The 22,980-nt window shown below is 35.9% G+C and overlaps 1 protein-coding gene across 2 annotated transcripts in view; it reads left to right on the top strand.

Moving 5' to 3' along the window:
• The window catches only part of LOC134792256 (ATP-binding cassette subfamily G member 4), a 47,000-nt gene that overhangs the window by 5,646 nt on the left and 18,374 nt on the right, over window positions 1-22,980 (top strand). For both annotated transcript variants that reach the window (XM_063763528.1, XM_063763524.1), the window contains one exon: window positions 22,767-22,884. In XM_063763528.1, coding sequence (XP_063619598.1) covers window positions 22,767-22,884 — 118 coding nt within the window. The remainder of the gene's footprint in view (window positions 1-22,766; window positions 22,885-22,980) is intronic.

Raw genomic sequence — 22,980 nt, 5'->3', positions numbered from 1 at the left:
TTAATAACTATGGGTAAACAGATAACAGGCCAAGGGTGAATTTTGTAAGTAGAAATTAGAATACAGATAATAAGTTGCGTGAAATTAATCGCCTGACAACCGTGCTTATGTATGACATTGGTTGTAAATTTTGATTAGATTAGGTAATTGCTTAATTTTGTTATTGTTATCTTTGTTTCTCTACATTTCATAGCCAATATTTCGATGAATCTTCGTTACATTTTTCAAAGATTTTGAATTTATCAAAAATCGCAAAATATAATCAAACCTGATAAGCAGGGTCACCATCTTTAGACCTTGATGAATTTAATGGTATTAGAGTTCAAAAGCCTAACACCTCTGTTTTACCTCTGTTGTTGTGTCTGGACATGTTAATTCTACTAATATGGCAGTAGAAATTTAATAAAATTTATTTTATGTATGAGCATTGAATTACCTACATCATATTTATTTAAGCAAAAAATGATACCTACCACAAAGTTTCCAAACCCCTATTTATAGTATTTATATCGTTTTTTTAGGGTTCCGTACCCAAAGGGTAAAACGGGACCCTATTACTAAGACTCCGCTGACCGTCCGTCCGTCCGTCTGTCTGTCACCAGGCTGTATCTCACGAACCGTGATAGCTAGACAGTTGAAATTTTCACAGATGATGTATTTCTGTTGCCGCTATAACAACAAATACTAAAAACAGAATAAAATAATGATTTAAGTGGGGCTCCCATACAACAAACGTGATTTTTGACCGAAGTTAAGCAACGTCGGGCGGGGTCAGTACTTGGATGGGTGACCGTTTTTTTTTTTTGCCGTTTTTTGCATTATGGTACGGAACCCTTCGTGCGCGAGTCCGACTCGCACTTGCCCGGTTTTCTTTTACACCATTTTTAGGTATTTATTATGCAAATAATTTCAATAATATTGTGTTTCGATTATTACGATGTGCGCAAAACAAACAATATATTTGAATGACAAAGCTTATTATAAATATTATAATAATTGGCATATGTTATCTAGTCAAAATCATCTTATAATTCATTATTGTCATTCAAGGTAATCGTGTAAAAACTGTTTATTTTTGTTTTTGTAATTTCCGTGTGCGAGTCAGTCGACCTTCTACATTTTTGATGCCGCTTTATGTAGGTACCTATGTTATTAGGAGATCAATAAAATTATGGTTAAATACTATTCATTTAATTAAAATTTTACTACTTATAACTTATAAGGCTTTCTCTCGCGTTTTTTAGGTAAAAATAAATATTATTTTGTGTTTCCTGCAGGCATATTTTTATTTTATTTGTGAGCATGGCTATTATTCAGCCATCTTTACTTAAATTTATTCAAAAACCATTCTTTAACGAATGTAAGTAGGTATTTAAATGTAAATGTAGGTATGTTTCTTTTCCGTTTCGTTACACACTTCTTAAAACTTCAAAGACAAACGAATTACTCGTAGTATTGTACGGTATTTAGCAGTATTGCAACTTACTGGGCATAGGCCTATACTTGGTTTTGTCACCATCAGTATTGCATTCTCGGAGATATTCTCATTCCGCGGTCGTCCAAGGTTCGCCGTTAGCAGTCTTGGATATCACGCAACTGGCCAATTAACGCTACAATAGTTTTCCTGTCCCTTGGTAATAGAAGTTTCATGTGTAAGCATGGTGGCCGTTCTTGGCAATTACCCCCTAATTGGTCAAAGGACATAATACGCACGTGCATATTCATAATTGTATTGTACACGTGCATTTATTATGCACGAGCAAATTAGTAGGTACCAGAGATATGTGAGCTAAATGTGATTGAGTGTCAAAACTAGTCAAAAGATGGTCCATCCACAGAGGCGTGGTTTTACAGATCTAGAGATGTGCTCTAGAGATGTGATCAGAAATTTAGACACCTTCATTTATGTCATCATTTTGTGCGGCGTATTTCAATGATATTATTCAAGAGTAGCAGTAGCAGCGGTGTAGCAACAAACTTGTAATTGAGAAAGATCAAGTTAATTTGGTGTACTTTTTCTTGAGGTGTATTAGGTTAGCACTTAATTGGCTTAAAATAGTCTAGCTGGCGGTATCGACTGCTACGAACGCGCCATTATAGCAAGCTAATAGTAGTGCGGGCATACTAATGACGTCTCCGTCCTGTCTTCGTCTTTCGTCACTTCGCCTATTGCTTTTGTACTTTTGTAGTATGTTTTTTTTTCTATCCGAGTCAGGGATAAGATACATAGCTAGATTACTCGTATTTTGCATGATATACCTATTGCTACACAATCTTCGATTGCGATTGGTTTGTTTATACCTAGAGTAAAGAATAACTGGATAAGCGTCCACGTGAATTACGCATTCGTATGAATAGAAGTGTTAATTAACTTATCTAAGTTTAATAACTTAAGTAACTCAGCACATAAAATGTTTAGAAATTTATAGGGTCGTACTTAGGGAATGCAATCTCGCACCAATATTGGCGATTCGAGATCTCGCACGAAAAATCTGAATCGAGATTGGGTGTTTCGAGATCTCGACCGTCACACTTTCGAGATCGAGATTAATCTCGACGAGATCGAGATTTGACAAAGTAATTAAAAATGTGTAATGAAGCAAAAATCTCTAAGAATTCCGTATACCGGGTGTGGCCTGTAACACGAGCAAAGAATTAAAACATAGATTGTACTCCTCAAACGGTGACACTTTTGTTCAACAACTTTTAAAAATTATGAAGTATTTAGACTCCCTATTTTTCATACAAACTAAATATTTCTTCAATGGACGCCATCGCCACGCCATATTACTGTGATTGACGTTGCTTGTCACGCCTTAAACATAACAAAATTCGCAATACATTGCGTCTTAGAATAAACTTTAAACTGTAATAAAAATCAAACCACAAGTAAATTTTAGAAGTCGCTGAACAAATGTTGGTCAGTATGAGGAGTACAGCCTACAGTTTAATTTTTTGCTCATGTTACAGGCCACACCCGGTATACCTACTACTTATTTAGATTAGGTACGTCATGTTTTATTTTGAAGATCAACAAAGTAATCAACATTTAATAAAAAAATAATTTTACTTAAAAAAAACTAATAATATGTATGTTGCTCTAATTTGCATGTAGGTAATTATGAAACAGTGGTATTAATTATTTTAAATTTTACAAAATTGCAAGCAGAGGCAACTACATGATCAGTTGATATTTTTGAAAAGCAGTCAGCAACTTACAAAAAAATGTAGGGTAAGCGAGCAAAAATCATAAATAATTGTGACTGGGTACGTTAAGTTCGTCCGATTTTTTCGCACAGAGCGCGCCACAGTGCTTTTATCGTCAGCTAAAGCCGGCCGCATACAATAGCACTGCCTGAACAACACGAACATAAGGTCAAAAAGATTACTCAAAACAATCAATCAATCTTTCAATCTCGTTCGAGATCTCGAAAGTATTAATCAAGATCTCGACCGAGATTGCTAAAATCGAGATTTCCTGTCAACGAGATTGAATCTCGCAAATTCGTGCGAGATCTCGCGAGATCTTGAAATTGCGAGATTACAAACCCGCAGCTTAATCTTTCTGCATAATTTTGAAAGATTAGAGAAAAAATACAGTTTCACCCACCAAAGGCTGTAATAGTTATATATAAATATATTAATGATTAGGAGAGAGTTATGAATTGTATGTATGTAACCTGACCGTCGGCCAATCTTATGGGATAGAGTCTTCCGACTTTTGCCAAATACGTTTTTAGCGCGGTTAGTAGGTATGGTTAATCCCATAGAGTATATTGAATATTAGGGTATAGAGTTATCAGTCAAGGTTTTCGAATGCAGCGCCATCTATTGATAGTTCACTGCAACTTTTCAAATGTGTATATATCCATACCTATTAATACAGCTATACAAGCAGTGGCGGGCTTTTTAAATAGCTAAGGTTTGACGTTTGCGTTCTGAGTCCGTGCAAACGGAACCAGATCACATCAAGTGTGAACCTTCATTGTAGTCCTCGCCAGAAAACCGCTAACGAAGATCACACAATGATGTGACCTCGTTCAGTTTGCCCAGACCAGTAATTGAAAAACAATAAATGTGATTACAGTTTTATTTTTACATTACAAAACCAATGCTAATTGACAATATTCATTCATAATCATCGCTTTTAAGACAAGCTATCTATTAAAAGTATAGAAATAAGTAAAAACTTCTATCAAATTAGACTACACTCTTATGGAAAAACTTATTTAGCTCACTGTTCATCGATTGGAGCATTTCCTTCGTTTTAAATAATAGTTCCTCGTCATTTCTCGCATTCTGTCTTCTGTATCGAAGTCGGATCGCGTTCCTTTTAATATTTTATTTGTGTCTTTACACCAGTTATGTAGGAAAAACCTACAAGATAAGTCTATGATTTTGTTGGTAAGGGCACTTTTATGGTTAGCACATTGTAAACAATTAAAATTTACTACTGTGTTTACAGCATCTTCTAAATATTGTTTTATATTGACCATGTCATAGTCCGTTTTTAATATGTTCGTGACCACATCTTGAATATTAGAGAAACATTCAGCTAAAGCATCTGAAGGATATGATAAATATGATTTTCCTTTGTTAAATTCTTTTAATTTTATGTATCGGCTGCTTTTGTTACAATCGTAAAGGCAGCCGTTGCATGTCTTACAATCTTTGAATATAATTTTACTTTTCCTTAATATATATCCTGTAACATACTCAATTTGAGCCAAAATTTTTACGTTAGCTTTCTTATTATTTATTCCCACCAAGACATGGTCACTGACATGATCAAAATTAATGTCATTTTTCTCCGGAGCGCGATAAAGTGCAGGTTTGTCAAAAAAGATCTTACTTAAAGACTTAAATCCACGTCCCTGGTCTTTCTCACAATTATATCCTGGAGAATGCAACGAATTTAAATTGTTGATTAACAATGCCGCGAAGGCAACCTCAAAATGTACACACGTCGGGTTGTTGCTTCTTGCACCATGGCTCCTCACACAGCCAAAAAAGTTTTCAAGTGGATCCTGGTTAAAGTGGCGTAACCATATGGACTTTATCTCATGCTTTTGAAACAGCAGATTTTTTAAATATTCCAAATTTTCTAAGGTGCGTAGCCAGTTAGGCACGGTCGAAACATGACTTTTTCTGCGTCCTTGGGGTGTTACAAATGTCATTGTTTTTAAAACCTCTTTACTTTTCGTCCAAACACTCTGATGGCTTGATTTGGGTGTGAGTGGACCCAGTAAGTCTTTGCCAGGTCTTTTCTTTTCATTCATGAATCCTCCGTTGACAGAGTCGAATAATTCGTCAAAAAAAAGAATAACGTCGGCTGTTTCTTTGCTTGACGGATCTAGTATTCCTTTCTCTGAAAAATAGTGATAAGACTTATAGTGTCAGCGTTAAAAAATAACGTAAAATAAAGATGAAGTATCGACTATCGAGATGTAGCATACCTAAGTAAGAAAAGCTTAACTGGAAAATAATATTCTTGAAAAGTGTACGTCTAAGAACTAATTTTAATAGGATGCAATGTGTGATATCGGGAGCATATAAAAGATTTCTCATTTTGTTAATATAAGCTGCAGTGCTAAATCGTGACAGCGTAGGTGGATTGTCAGCAACGCTTAACCTTAGCCCTTACGTCATCTTGCACTAAAGCTTACGAATTGTCAGTTAATTAACGTGATCTGGTCAAAATACCGTTCGCAGTTTGATGCGTAGGAACGGAATAAAAAATAGTGTTACCTAGTGTAGCTGTGATGTGATAAATAAATTGAATATTGTTCATATTTACCTGCTAAATATCCCATATTGACAGCGACTGAACTGCTAAGTAATTGTGTTGCATATTTGACTTTCATTTTTGGCATTTTCTTTGGATCTACATGCAGTTCTGTTAACTTGGGCATTAACCTTATGCCTTTATAAGCTGGATTTTCCTCGTATAATTTAACGATGTGTTCCCACTTGGCAGTTTTTTTTTCGTTATCAATGGAACAAGTCAAATCTTTTGTGATTAAATTGTTCCTTATATTTTTTATAAGGTGAGGAGGGTCATACAGAGGTATTACTTCATCACCATCCACGTCAAACACGTAACCTGTCGAATTTTTATTTTCATGTTTCGTTTCTGCAATGAGTGCATTGATGGCACTCATATTTGATGAGCCTTGGTCACAGACAGTTGCGATCACGTGAAATCCACTGGATTTTAATTTTCTTATGTGGTCCTTTATGGCCTGCGCTAATTCGTGTTTCTCGGTGGCTCCACAACAAAAGCTGTAACTAATAGGCTGTTTATAATTTTTTGTGATGCCTCTTATCATAAATACTAGCACGTGGTCAGCGATTTTTTTGACCCTCCTTTTTCCGTTGTCAACGAATCCGACGATCATGTCTTTTTTTGAATTGTACTCAAAATGAGGTTTAATTGCCATCTCGTCGAATAATAAAATACACAGCCTTTCAGATATCGACATTTTTCTGGCCTTTTTTTTAAGATTTTCGAAAATGTTATCGTTTATACCGGCTTTTAAGGCTGCAGCGGATATCATCCTTGATAATGTGAGAGGCGATGGTAGTACAAAAATGTGCCTCAGCCATCTATACGCCTTAGGTCCTTGCTTATAAAGAGATAATGCCATTATTTTTTCTTGTTTTGTGAATCTCCTTCCCATTTTCTTTTTATTTATCTCTCTAAATTGCATCATGACAAATAGCAAAGCCATTGTGGTAAATTTACCGATGGCTTTCTGAAAAGCTGTGTTGGTTGAGAGAGACATAGCTTTTTTTAGTCTGACGGCATATTTGTCCTTAAGTTTTTTTATATGTTTGGCCAAACTACTAGCTTCAGAGCAAAATTGTGGCGTGTAGGGTGGCTTATGATCTGAAATAAATTTTATAATATAAGTCGTGTAGGGTGGCTTATGATCTGAAATAAATTTTATAATATAAGTAAATACTTAGAAGTATAGGAAGAAATACTTAGCAGTCTTAGCACTTATTCATAAGGTGTGACGTTCTCAATCAAAAGGTACCACATTGCCACTTGCCATAAGGACGCTGTGTCAGGTTATTCGTATAAAGATACAAGCAAATTTCGTCTTTATGGTAAGCCAAAAAGTGCTGAGGGTTAAGCATAGAAATAAAAGAAATAAAGAAAGTGTGGTAACTCCATACATCAATTTTCTTACAAAAAACGCGCTTTATTTCACAGTCGACATGTAACGTCATAGTAGTGGAACTATCACTACCGCTATTTGACACCAGATGGCACGAGTGTCGCTACTGACGAAAAAATGTACTGCTAAAACAATTTACAACTAATATTAGAAGCAGAAGGAGTTGAAAATAGAGTTTCGAGTAATGCGGTCATAATATTAGCTGAAAATTGTTGAGCATTAGAGTATTTGTTCGCCGCGACATTTATTGTCGACTAGCAGTACTGATATAATCTTTACTTATACATATTACTCTATCTATGGTGTTAAGGTCGGCAACGCACATGTAACATCGCTGGAGTTGCAGGCGCCCATAGGCTACGGAGACTGCTTACAATCGGGCGGGCCGTATGCTTGTTTGACACCCACGGTCCGACGTAGTATAATAAAATGCATATATTATTTGTAAGAAACTTTACAGGTTTATTATCAAACTGACCTGAAGTTGAGGGCCGAGAAGCGTCGTGAGCAGCCGCATTTGTGATGTTGGTCAATGGGGCTCGGGGTACATGATCATCTTGCAATGGTTCTTGTATAATACTTGCAATTTTCAGCGATACCGTTTGCGTAGCCATTCCTGAAAATCATATATTTAACCAATTTAATACCTAAAGAATATTTGTTTTTTTGTAAAGTTAAGACGAAAGCGGAGGAACCGTGTGAAATCGCCTTTTCATACAAACGTTGTCCTCATTTGTGGCACCACTAGCACATACAGTAAACAAATCTCATTGACATTATCAATGACACATCATGCGTCACTAGGTCAATCACAAGGCCTACCCAGGGCCGTCTTAATCTATGCTGGGGCCCTTAGGCACATAATAATTTGGAGCCCTTTTGGAAAGTAAAGAAAGCAAAATTGAACTAACATTTTTCTACTATGACCTTCTATTTATTATGGGGTAGTCAAATATACTGTTACTGTCTGTCTTTCGGGGCCCCCTGAGAATGGGGGCCCTGGACACGGGCCCCGTGTGCCCTTATGGTAAAGACGGTACTGGGCCTACAATCGAAATCGAAACACGACAATCGAAAGTTCGGTTTCTGCCTCTCTATCACCCTTGCTTATTCGATCGATAGAGAGGCAGATAAAGAAATTACGATTTTCGCGTTTCGCGGTATGCCACCTGTAAACAAACCGCCTTGGTGCATCAATGTCATAGTGAAAACTTGTCAAACAACTGTTTAAGGCCTAGTATGTATAAGTTACTTTATGATTTACTAAACAAATTAGTGCTGCACTCTGGCGGCAGAACATTGCAGTAATACTCCCTATTGGTCCACTACTTTTAGAGAAAATGGGCTGTGACAGACGGACAGACAGACGCACGAGTGATCCTATAAGGGTTCCGTATTTTTCCTTTGGAGGTACGGAACCCTAAAAATTGATATAATATTATTGTAAGAAAATTAATAGGTTTTCAAACTGACCTGAAGTTGAGGGCCGAGAAGTGTCATCACCACCCGCATTGTACTGATTCGTGATGTTGATCAGTGGGGCTCGGGGTCCATGATCATCTTGCAATGGTTGTTGGAAATTGCTTGCAATTTGCACCGATGCGGTTTGCGTAGCCATTCCTGAAAATTTAACAAATTTATTACAGAAATATTTATTCTTAAAAAGTGTTGTCATAAGTCATAACAATGAAAGACCAAAAGTTAAGTTAGAGGGCAACGGGTCTTTTTTTCTAAAACACCTTAAAATAATAGGTAGTACATGAAACTTAAGCCATATTTTAGAATAGTAAGTGATCTGTAATGTAAGTGAAGATTCCAATAAACAAGGCTTTTGATAAAAAACCTGCACTCAAATTAGTTCACCCGTTCGAGTGCTACATACATTGCCGCAGGCAGACATACAACTACATACACAGAGATATATAACTACTACATACACATACACATTGAACTTATGACAGACCTTTTTTGTCATTGGGGGCTAATATTAACACTATGATATGTCCAATGTAATATGAACCCTAAATGTCACAACAATTAAATCGTACAAGTGTGCAATGCGGCTAAAATTGTGTATCTTACCTTTTAAATGCAGTGTTGGAACTGCAATAGCGCTGAGTCTTCCACTTCGAGTAATAAATTTTTCCTCAAAGTGAATATGACACACTTTTCGGTACTTATGAATAAATTGGTTATCCAAAGATAACACATCTCCACCAACAGAATAAATCCAAGTACGAAACCGATCAGCCTCATTAATTGGGCAGGGAAATTTGTGAAGAATCACATTATCTAATCCTGAAAAAAAAAAGAAATGTATATGTATACAGTAACACTAGTACAGACTTAAGTAGGTAGGTACACTATCAGAATGATCTTTAGATGTTCAATGAATACCTATATTAACTTAAATAAGTTAAAAAAATATCACATATGAAACTGCACTTAAGTCAAGGTAAGAAATGATAAAAACCTAGTGTTGATATTGTGTTCTTTAACAATGCTAAAGAAAAGCCTTCGAATAGGAAAATACCTCTACTCTATATAACTTATAACACTTATTTGGAAAAATACCCAGACTGCGTATATACTGATAGTGTTATATGTATTAAAGAAATATAATCTAAGTATTATTACATGTCAATAAAATACCATGCAGTGCTAATAAATCATGACAATTTTGTCAAAGTTATATTCGAAAACGCCAAGTTATATTGCACATGAAGTAGGCCTTACTGGGGTCATAGTTCCATATTTATATTTCAGGGTTAAATATTATTGCCCCACACTTGAAAATGAAAAATATTCATATGAATACTTACGCGTTTTACCGCAATTAGGTACACAACACATCGCACTGTTTCGAACCATTGTCGCAAATAACCAATCCAAGCAGCAAATCAGAGTCCGTTGAGCACACCAGGTATATTCACATAAAAACAGATTTATCAGAGTCCAGGGCAAGCGCAGTCGTATAAAATCACAAGAGAATCGTTTCAGAGCACTTTCAAGCATCGAGGATAACAAGAAAGTAAAATATTGAAATAAAAACGTTATGGCGGGTCTGTCAATAACGTTCCGTTCCTTTCATATTTATCTAAATTGTATCTTAAAATTTGTGCAAATTATGATTTTAAAATGGACTAATTTAAAGAAAAAACATTCAATGAATATTTTATTATTAGATATATGAACCAAAAATATTTTAACAGGCAAGCAATAAGTAAAACTAAATTATTATGTTATTTATTTTCTTTTGTTAATTGCGCATAACGAAAAAGATGGATGCGGCATCACAGATTATACAAGATTTGAAAGACTTATAAAATTGGTTTTCACGCCCTCTGTCGTTAAGTTTCCCAAGCATATCCGAGTACATCGGATTCAATACTTCTTTGAACTGAAAACACTGTGGTTAATCCGTTTATTTTGATGCGAAAAATCATATCAGAATCCTACTTGAGATTTACATAATCTTATCGCTTGGTAATAGAGATACAATCGGTTGAGTCACGGGAATCTGATAATATGAGTAAGCATGTAGTAGGAGGCATTGCTGCTGTTTGTACAAAATTAATAAGCATATTCATATTCATTTATTTGTATTTTTTTTTTTTTTATCATTTATTTACATACAATATATATACAGTGGTACTACTAAACTAAATTAATAACTAGCTTAAATCTAAAATAGGCCCTTGAGGCATTGTACCAAGGATGCTGGCGGCATTTCCTCGCTGTATCGCAATGCTGATACGTTGTGCGAGGTAGCCGCCAGCTCTTCGGTCACCAGTTACGTCAACCAGACGCTTCGCTTTGTATTAATTATACGTTGTCAGCGTTACAATTAGGTACACAGGTATGCAGGATGAATGTCAGACACAAATACATTAATACAAAGAAAATACTAAAAAATAAATTAAAAACTAGTTAATCGTCGAGAATTCATACATAGGCCATTTGGATAGCATAAACCGGGATATGTATTATCTTGTGATTATCTTACATTGATATAAGTAACATCTTTTTGCTTTCGGCCTTATTCCACCGTAACCGTAGTGTCATTTGGTATACTTTATATTATTATATTAACGTAACGTTATATTGTTTATGGTACGTTGATGTTCACGCATTAACAACCTCGGCTGGCAGCTACAACGCGCGGTCATGCGGGTTGCCTCTACGTAGTATGTACCAATTGTTTTAATAGCTGAGGAAACGCCAGTTGCACCCACGCAACCGGCTTTCCGGCGAGCAGTTGAGTAGCCACATATGGTGCACGGCGATTTCTTAAATATTTGACAATCCTTTTTAGAGTAACGAGCAACACGCGTACCTACCGCGCTCACCTATATCTGCTCGGCTGCCACCGTTGTTGTTCGGATGATGTACTGAATTATTTGTTTTGAGGGTTACATTTAAGTATTATGTGAGTGGCAGCTATAGACTGCCTGGTGCGTGTATTACCCAAGTAACACAAAAGTAGCTGAACATTGTTTGAATAATAGAGCATGCCGTACTGTATGCTGAATAAGGTAGCTGTATATCGTCGTATAAGCGCTTATACAGACGTTATACAAAAGGTTTGGGCGCAAAGTGGGCTAGCCCACGCCGCTTATTACTGAATAACAGTAATGTAATAACTGTATAAGTGTGTGCCCACATATTGAATCGCTGAATAACACTTGTATAGAGGCTGTCAAAAGCTTCTATACCGCTTTTAAACCAAAGTTATCCAGCTTTGTACACAATGCATCAGTTATTCACACGTTATGAAGCGTTTGGTTCCAACGTGCACTTTTACAGAAAATATATTCAGATATTTGTGTTAAATCAATGATTTGTCTTCCATTTTAATTTGTGAACTCGTGAATACTTACAAAATAAGGAGGACATCACCCATATATTTATTTGATGTTTACATAACTTCAATTTCATTGCGTACAAAATAAGGAGGACATCACCCATATATTTATTTGATGTTAACATAACTTCAATTTCATTGCGCATGCGACTTTACTGTTAATATATATATATACATTTTATTTAAAATTTTAAAGCGCCGCGTAAATAATGCACTGTTTAAAAAGTAAATATAGAAAATTTACTACTCCACTTTTAAATTTGTAATTTTTTTGCGGTGTTTAGATGTTTTAGTGATAGAAAATGTACTTTAACAGGTTATGCTACGATAAAACTAGTTTCATAAATGAATAAAAATGGGATTTTCAGCCCATTTTCAATTTCTATATAATTGTAGAGGTTAGAATATGAGCAACCGTAATGGCGTCCGACTGTGCTGAATATAAGCTGCTGCTACAGCTATTTTGTGCTAAATTTCTGAATATGCATTCACATTATTCGCGTTACTAAGCTACATGTTAGATAATAATGGTTTTAGAACAACAAGTTTTGAATAACATCAGTATAATAGTAATTGTTTTCTCAATCTTAAAGCCTATTAGGGTTCTGTACACAAATAGTAAAAACCACATAGATCCTCACTAGTTTGATGAGAAACATTATAGGTATGTAACACGGGCAATATTCAATCCTACTTCCTACTAATATTATAAACGCGATATAATATTTAAGTTATATGATAAATCTGGGGGCACGGCAGATTACACAGTTATTTTTTCCGTTATCAGTTCCGACAAATATGTAGTAGGTAAAGGTATACGCAACGATGTACGAAGTGAGTACGAAGATGTGTATAGTATGAGTATGGTGTGGTTACGAGTATGGTATGAATATGAATATGGTATAGGTGCGAAGGTGCGGGTATATTAGTAGCGGGTATCACGGGTATGAGTACAAGTATAGTTTGGTATGGGCAGTATTGTTTAGGTATGAGTACGAGTATAGTGTGGGATGGGTATGAGTAGACCCACTTGAAACCTAAAAACGCGAATTTTAATTCGTTTGTGGTGAGCGTTCCGACTGACCATCTAGCGACCTTCACCAAGGAGGAGTTTTGGCCGAAGGGTGTCAAGTTTCGGCGGTTCCGCGGCCGGCTCCCTGACACTGCGGGGTTGCGTAATGCATCACAGCCATAATGTGATATGTAGTGTTTAGTTTTTTAAAGTTTAGTTTTAAAATATATTTTTATATAATATGTATGCTAGTTTTAAGGTATTTATGTATGGGCCATTAGTTGCCTGAAATAAAGATTTTCATTTCATTTCATAAAAACAGTCTGCTCAAAATCGATTGATCGATTGTGGAGAATCGATTTCGCTATATTTTAATGGGGGTGATTATTTAATTTTTCTCATTCCCAGTCCAGTCTACAAGTTTTTAATGCAACAATATCAATAACTAGCATTTAACACATTGTTTGCCAACTAGCAACAACCTTAAATGGCCATTGGTAAGCTTTATCTCGTTGCAGTAAGGTATGCAAATAGTCAGTTAACAGTGTTTACGATGGAAGCTAGCAATTGTTTTGCGTCATTAAAACGACAATGCATCTTGTGTAAAATAACCAATCGAAGAGAATTGTTAAGAAAACTAAACCTCGATTTTTTTAATAATGGTTGGATTAAAGATTAAATACGCAAGATGCGTTCAAAATAAAATAAAAACACGCTCAAGCACAAAGCAATCAGGCTCAAGTAGCACTGTTGACCGTGTATAAAGCTACGGAACCCTCTCCACCGCGCACTTGTTGATACTAAGCAGTAGTTTGAATAGCGCTTCTCATTGCGTTCATTTTGCAGCTTTTAGCAAGAAAAGATAGTATATGTGTACTAAAATCGCTATAACTTAAGTATAAGTGTTGTTTTAGTATTTATTATTCAGACGTTATGTCTATAAAAGCCATAACTAACCCATATATGCAGCAACTGAATAACAAATAATATGTGGATTTCATTACAGCTTCCGGTAATAGCGTCCACCTTTATTCAAAAACTAGCATTAAAACAGAAACTGCAACCGCTTTTATACAGTTGAAAGTCTTCACCGACGCTTCTTTTCAGCATTTAGTAGCCACTATCACATTTTTCTTAATATTGTCTGCTTAATATCCCACAACACAAAATATATACAGCTAATTGCTGCTAATGCTGCTATTATGCAGCTTTTAGTAACCACAAATGCTTTAAGCTGAATAATGTCTGACTAACTGTGTAAGAAATAAGTATTATTCAGCTTTAATATGCAAAACCGATACTATGCGAAATTTATTCAGCATTTATTGGTATATAGGCCCCACTAGGCCCACATATTTTCTTATTCCGAATTTAGTAATTTCCACCGCTTATACACAAAATTTATGCAGTCTTAATTTGAATAAGATGATAATTTTACTCTATTATCCTGCTTGTGTGTTACTTGGGTAAGGACTTCGTAATGGGCATTTGACAGCGCTAAATAATACGATGTATTGCAATTTCTAATAGCCTTGCAAATTACACGGAAAACCCATCATTCAGTTTGGTAATTATTAATCGACTCTTAAATGAATTAACACTTGCCTATTAGAGATAATAATAGGTTTTTGCGTTGCCTTTTAAATATGTCATTAAGTCATTACATTATAATTATTATCTATAAATGTCAGCATTGTCAGCCCTAGTTATAAAGATGCATCTGCATTTAGATAATTAGCAGGGTCATGACCCTCGTAATATGGTGTTATCTACAACCGCAGTCTACTTGAAGAACATGTCGTCCAGTATGTTTGAAGGTCGGATGTGGAGCAAACTCAATGTTTCTTGCTAACCTATATCGGCCAATGCGGTTTGCAAATAATGAAGACAATTTTATTGGTGTATCTACAAATACAAACAGGTTCTCTCCCTAAACGCATACACCGCCTCCATTCCATCGTGGCGAAAAACATATGTCTCGATAATTACTTAGTTAAATCTTTTGAGAGTTTATGGACTCTCTGGCAAGTTACAGCGACCGTAGAGAAAAGTTTAGAATGCTCACTCCATACATAGACAAAAACCTATTTATTATAAGTTTTAAGCAAGTTTTAAAAGTATTATACGTTTTATCACATCTCCCATACAGCTTACCTATTATTATTTAGTTAGGAAACTGATGTATAGAGTGAACTCTCTAAACTTACCTACTTATTTCTCTATGCCGTGCAAAAATGTTTGATTGACAAACAAAATGCGTATTATAATAGTAAAAGGATGTGACTACACGTGCATTATGATAGTGATAAGCGCTACCTGTTCATATCTGCAGATTAATAATAATCAATATCGATATCCTCATTACCGTAGGCTCTGTTGAAATTTTCATATTGTAACAACTTTGATGTACGAATAAATAATTACAAGTACATCATAAATGTGTACCTAATGTACCTACATATAGATATTTTTATTGCAGAGATACAGTAGTGATCTGCCTTCAACTCTTCTACCGTTTTCCGATAATATGTCAAAATCACGGTACTTAAGTGTCAACTCGTAGGTATTTGCTTTATTTGAAGCCTTTCTCTTTCGCGATGTCACCGTTGTCAAGACTGAGGTGAAAGCTGATGTGTGAGGACTGAGGACGTAAGGAGACAGTATGGTTATAATATTTAAGGTGTTTTACAGCTGCATTAGACACAATTGTAAAACTTTTTTTTTGTTGTCTAGTATGGCTTTTGGAACGTTAGCCAATTGGTAAAACTTTTTAAGAACTAAATACCGAGAATGTTAAGAGGGTAATGGACGACCGCTTCGCCATACAAACGTAGTCCTAACAAAATCTACATCAGAATCGATATAGTGAGTTGAATCGATATAGTGAGTTGAATCGATATAGTGAGTTGAATCGATATAGTGAGTTGAATCGATATAATTCACATATGTTATTCGCATCAGAGTTAGTAAGAATTAGAAGTACATATTTGTATGGTTGTCTGCGTTTATGTACAATTGGACGCTGCAAGTCATGTCATAATTACCTTCGAAATATACCGTTTCTAGCACAAGGTTGTAGCGATTGCCGATATGGGTAGTGGGGCAGTGTCATTCGTTTCTGACGAGCTATAGCTCTAAAAGTTGTGAAGGAAATCTGGAAACTCTTGCAGGTGGAAGTGATGTGTACGGAACCGCGAAGTTGGGAATCAAAGTTCGTATATCTCCGTCTCTATCGCTTTTGCTATATAGGAGTGATATATGTAGATGTGTTTGGTGCTGTGAATGTCTTACTCAAGAAACTAAAAGACTCAGTGATGGACGTTGAATGTATAACAAAAACTTGGGACTAGGTTTTTCACCCATGGCTCATGATTTATCTTTTTATGCAGGGCAGTTCTCATAAAATTTGCAATTAGTACTTGCTTACAACAACAACACAACGTTCATCACAGAGTTTTACTTGACCATGCATACTTATGCTAACATCAATCCTAGTAGGTTACAGGGAGAAACTGTATGACTAATTGACTAAATACATATTTATCTGAGAAAGTAATTACGTAGTACCGTACCTTAGTTATGTACCTATAAGATAGTATGAATCTTAGAGCATTTAGTAACTGGAGACGTCATGGCTGTCAAATTCTGTACACAACAGTCTGCCGATTTTTGCGGGGGAGGGGACGTCAAATGTAATGCTATTTCTACATGATTTGTACGTAACGTACAAATAGCCATGTCAGTCCATACAAAAGTTGGCACAATTGTGCAAGGTTTTCGGCAGAGGGGTAAACTCTTAAAGGCGACTCCAGTTATTAAATGCTCTAAGGTATGAATGTACGAAATCATTGAAACGTCGCTAGTATAGGCAGTTCTATCGACGACAAATGGTATAAACATTTAGCTTTTGACGTTTAAAACTTTGGCCCAAAATGCCAGTGTCGCAGGGATATAGTTCATGTCATTCACGATGACGCGCAGATTTGTCAAATCTAACCTTTAATAACATGACATTACGAGTCAAGGCACGCATCGTCGTGACACGATCTATACATTTACTTAGGGATATATCTCTATTTAAGGAAAGATACGTCGAATAAAACAAATTCATACGAAACTCGTTCGATAGGTACCTAATCTATGATGTGCTGCTGCTGATGTTATTATCATTGAACTGAATGTGTGTTGATTTGATACACAGGGTGGAGTGGAGTTTGTACCGTGACTAATAACGCACATCACAAACACCGGCTGGCAAAGGAACTTTGAAACAATACATTTTGTCCTTAACGTTAAATCATTCGTGACAATAAAATAAATGATTTTAAGACCCTTAACTAGTTATCTAAATAATATAGTTTCATCGACTACCTATTGTATAATTTCGATACCTACAACATACCAAATGGAGTGAAGTTATTGTTCAACCGGGTTTAAGGCGCGGTGTGTAGTAAAATGCACTTTTTTGTCACCATATTTACAGACTTTTACAAGGATTTCATGCATTATTTTCTAGTATGTATAACTTCAGTCCTTGAACTACGTTATTGCTTGTCAGAAACACGACGGCTCATTATTTTCTCGATAGAATCTTAAGTTGAAAACATGCCTAACACTGTCTTTATTTCCTTATGTTAGAAGTACTAGGACGAAAATGTATATGAAACTTACTTCAGTCGATAGCTTTTAAGTAAATCTTCATCATTGCTTGTCCTTTTATCGATACGTTAATTTTTTCATTCATCATTTGATGAATTCAACATTTTGCCTACTAAATTACACCCTACGCGGCAATACCTTGCGCCTATTCCTCACGCCAGTACGCCCGTGACCACTGTCAGCGTCGGACCTGTGCTAGTTTAGCGGACGTTTCATAAAATGGGTAATCACAGTATAAATATGCAAATATGTTATACACACAATGTTTTTCAACATACTTGCGAAGAAAAGCAAAATAATTCTTAAATACGGTGACATTTCAGACATTCGTCCGTCATATTGTCATTTTATAACAAGTTGGGCAGCAAAGGCACACACCCATCTAACCAATCCGGAATTCAGTCACGATTGATAAATTGTGTAAACATATTTTAAAAGGCTATAAAATTAATCAAATTGAATAATTTAGACTGGTCACATTTTTGTAAAAATCGATTTCTATTGGCAAAACATATTACTTCTTGGCAACCAGGTTTTTTAACCTAATTAGACCCCGCTGAATCCGAATTTGCCGGTTGCTTGATCGAATTCTTGACTGGAAGTGAGATATTTGATATTAACGGTCCCTTTTTTAGTTTTTCGTAAATAACTCGTAAACGGTGGCCAATATAAAAAAAATGTTGTAAACAGTAATAACCTACACAAAATTTTCAATAAAAAAGATTCAGTACATTTTTAGCAAGGATCAATATTTAAAAAGATACTAAAGAGGGAAAGTTAATTATAATAAATTCTAAGGTTCCTTGTTTTTATTTTTTCGTTAATAATTTGAAAAGTATGACTCATAGCAAAAACAAATCTTACACATAAATGATAAACATAAAATTTCCTACAAAAAACATGCAGAACACTTTTCGCTAGGATCAATATTTAAAAAGACAAAGCAGCCGGTAAGTTAATTACAATCAATTTTAAAGTCCCTTTTTAGTTTTTTGTAAATAACTCGTAAACGGTGTCCCATAGCAAAATAGGTTTTTATTAATAAATAATCTACATAAAATTTCCTGCAAAAAACATCTGAACACTTTTCTCTAGGATCAATATTTAAAACGATATCAAAGGAAAAAAGTTCATTACAATCAACTCACATGTCACTTTTTTTAGTTTTAGGGTCCCGTACCTTAAAAGGAAAAAACGGAACCCTTATAGGATCACTCGTGCGACTGTCTGTCTGTCTGTCCGTCTGTCACAGCCCATTTTCTTTAAAAGTACTGGACCAATTAAGTTGAAATTTGGTACACACATGTAAATTCGTGACCCAAAGACGGACATCTTACGTAAACAAATGAATTTTAAACATGGAGGGCACTTTTTAGCCAAGGGGGGTTACTTAACATTAAGAACCTATTTTGCTATGGGCCACTGTTTACGAGTCATTTACGAAAAACTTAAAATAGGGACCTGGAAATTGATTATAATTAACTTACCCCCTTATAACCTCATTAAATATTGATCGTAGCGAAAAAGTGTACAAAACCTTTTTTGTGGACAATTTTATGTTCAATATTTATGTATAATATTTTTTACGAGTTATTTACGAAAAAAAAGCGACCTGTGAACTGATTGTGATTAACTTTCTTCCTTTAATATCGTTTTAAATATTGATCCTAGAGAAAAGTGTTCAGATGTTTTTTGCAGAAAATTTTATGGAGATTATTTATTCATAAAAACCTATTTTGCTATGGGACACCGTTTACGAGTTATTTACAAAAAACTAAAAAGGGACTTTAAAATAGATTATAATTGACTTACCGGATGCTTTGTCTTTTTAAATATTAATCCTAGCGAAAAGTGTTCTACATGTTTCTTGTAGGAAATTTTATGTTTATTATTTGTGTAAAATTTGTTTTTGCTATGAGTCATACTTTTCAAATTATTAACGAAAAAATAAAAACAAGGAACCTTAGAATTTATTATAATTAACTTTCCCTCTTTATTATCTTTTTAAATATTGATCCCTGCTAAAAATGTACTAAATCTTTTTTTATTGAAAATGTTGTGTAGATTATTAACGTTTAACAATTTTTTTTTAATTGGCCACCGTTTACGAGTTATTTACGAAAAACTAAAAAAAGAGACCTTAGAAGTGACTATAATTAACTTTCCCGCCTTAATATCTCTTTGAATATTGATCCTAGCGAAAAATTTTACGGAATCTTTCTTGTAGCCAATTTTATGCAGATTACTTATGTTTAAGAATTTCTTTGCCATGCGCCACCGTTATTTACGAAAAACTAAAAAAAGGGACCTTTAATATCAACTATCTCACTTCCAGTCAAGAATTCGATCAAGCAACCGGCAATGTCGGATTCAGCGGGGTCTAATTAGGTTAAAAAACCCGGTTGTCAAAAAATAATATGTTTTGCCAGTCGAAATCGATTTTTACAAAAACATGATCAGTCAAGTACACACTCATATTGTATATAATTAATAATTATTTAGGTACACTCACCGTCTTACCTACCATTTTTAGGGTTCCCTACCCAAAGGGTAAAACGGAACCCTATTAGTAAGACTCCGCTGTCCGTCCGTCCGTCCGTACGTCCGTCTGTCACCAGGCTGTATCTCACGAACCGTGATAGCTAGACAATTGAAATTTTCACAGATGATGTATTTCTGTTGCCGCTATAACAACAAATACTAAAAGGTACGGAACCCTCGGCGGGCTCGGTGGGCGAGTCCGACTCGCACTTGTCCGGTTTTTAATTTCATTAAGTACTCATCAAAATTCGAATTTACTAATAAATCTTATTCAATATTAATTGCCGAACTAAAAATCTCGGAACTGACAATTCAGAATACCGATGTCGTCAGAATAAAGGCCGAGCCACACCGGCTGCGTGTGCAGCACGTGTGCGTCGACGTAAGCGTAGACGTGCGCAGCACCCCTGTCACACCGGGTGACGCGCACGTCACGCAGCGCACGCCACGCAGTGTGCTGTACACGTCACGCAAGCGAACGCTGCAGCTCGGTCATGCGTGCAGTAAAATAAAATACACTCCTGCGACAGTACATCATGTTATTATACTGTTACTTATACTAAAATAAATGGTATTCTATTCTATTATACTCCGGTTGCAAATGGAAGCAGCTCACAGAATGCCGACATTGCAATTAGAGGAAAAAAATGTCTCATATTTGAATCGAGATAATTCAGAGTACATAATATTATTATTAAGTTCACAATACAACAACCTTGTTTTCCAATAGTATTATTAGTACCTAACATCGATTTGTTCCCACAGGCCAAATTTTTATAAGACGTATTTTTTTGGAATCTTTGTGCTATATGTTGTAAATATACATTCGTATTGACGAATATATTAATTAGTTTTTCTTTTATCACTGAATCCATATTAAAAACCAGCACGCGCACCGGCCGAGTTGTAAATAAATACAAGCGAGCTGCGCGTGTACACGCACAGCACCTATGCAGCACCGAGCTGTGCGTGTCCGAACCTGCTCGGTTCGCCCTCTCATAGGGAACGCAGTTAAACACAACGTCATCACTGCACGCAACGAAGCGACGTTGCCGCTCCGGTGCGTGGACGCGTGCACGCAGCACGCAGCCGGTTTGTCTCGTCGGAGCTGCGTTGCGTGCAAGTCACGCGTACGCGCACGTCACGCACACGTCACGCAAGCGGTGTGTCCTCTCGTATGAGTTTTCGTATTATACAACGCATCGGGACGCGTACGTGCACGTGCACGTCTACGCATACGCATCCGGTGTGGCTTGGCCTTAAGGACGTAGACGTGTTGCGCGGGAATGGTGCAGTGCGCCGCGCGGGGCGCCCGCCTACCCGTTCTACCACGCGTCTGCTTCACCCCCTTGAAAACGTGAAACTCGAGTATAAGAGCGCCTTAAGAATCGTTTTTACTACTTTGTGTTTTGGAACAGGCTTGATACTTAAAATATTTCAATAGAGAAATTGATGCTGATACAGACGCGGAGAAATGTACATATTCTTGTAATTTAATTCAGATTGTGTTCAGATCATTTTGAACACTTAACCCGCTTAACTACCGACTGTGTTAATAACAAATCGGTTCATAAATATCCAGAATATCCCGTTTCATAACCGATTTGACCCATATCTATACTTTTTGGGACACTATGTATGATTACGTATACCTACACTACGCACTCGTGCGGTACGTTTTATCTTTCTGAGAGTACCTAAATACCTATACCCATAGGTATAGTTGAATTATCGAGAAGATGGAATTGCATTTGTAGTGGTTGTATGCTGATAGTACAAGAAAATAGAAAATTCAAATATAGAATGCCTGTAAACAAACAATACTACTACATATGCAATTCCACGCTCTCGATGATTCAACTATACTTTCTGGGTAGAACTTTATAAGGACCGGTTGTGTACCTTACTGGTACGAAGCAGAACTAGTTGGGATTAGATAATGGTTATGTATATGTACATTTCTTACCTAGTTGAACCAGTTTTGTTTAAATTAAAAATTAAATTAAAAGTGGATCCTTACAAACTTATAGATATTTCGTCTTAGGTTTTGTAAGTATTTACACAGTGCGCACAGCAAGCAAGCTGATATACCTTTTAAACATCTTTTTTATTCTACATAATTTAACCTCAACGTTGGGCTGCAGTTAATATGGGTAATAGTGTGCATAAGGTCAGTTGTTTTTGGTCACGGACACACTTTATGCGATTTCGAAACGTATGTACCTACTGTACCCTATTATTCCCGGGCATTCAATATTGTTTACAAAAATAATATTGCATATTAGTTAGTAGAACACTTGCTTTCTCCGTCTAGGTCTCTCTCTAACCTCGTATTTTGACAGACATGGAATCGGTTAAGTGGTGGCGCGAGACTCGGTACTAAATTAGTACATACTACTAATACTTTGTGATACGGTAACCCAAAAAAATATCTTTTTAGCGTAGGAGCATGTTTATTTTTTATATCATGTGTATTTTTTATTTAATGTTTATTTATTTTGTGCAGATGTGAAGACAATTCTGAAGTCGGTGTCGGGGCGGCTGCGGTCGGGCGAGCTCACGGCCATCATGGGGCCCTCGGGCGCCGGCAAGTCCACCCTGCTCAACATACTCACAGGATACAAGTAAGCTTATCATCACTGACATAACACCATGTTTAAAACATTATACATACATAATTAAATGAGACGCGACTGTTCGATATACAAATATACGTTAGT

Source organism: Cydia splendana, chromosome 1 (assembly GCF_910591565.1).
Source record: "Cydia splendana chromosome 1, ilCydSple1.2, whole genome shotgun sequence".
NCBI classification, from domain to species: domain Eukaryota; kingdom Metazoa; phylum Arthropoda; class Insecta; order Lepidoptera; family Tortricidae; genus Cydia; species Cydia splendana.
The sequence above is the reverse complement of the archived record's forward strand: the minus strand, read 5'-3'. Positions and strand labels throughout refer to the sequence as shown.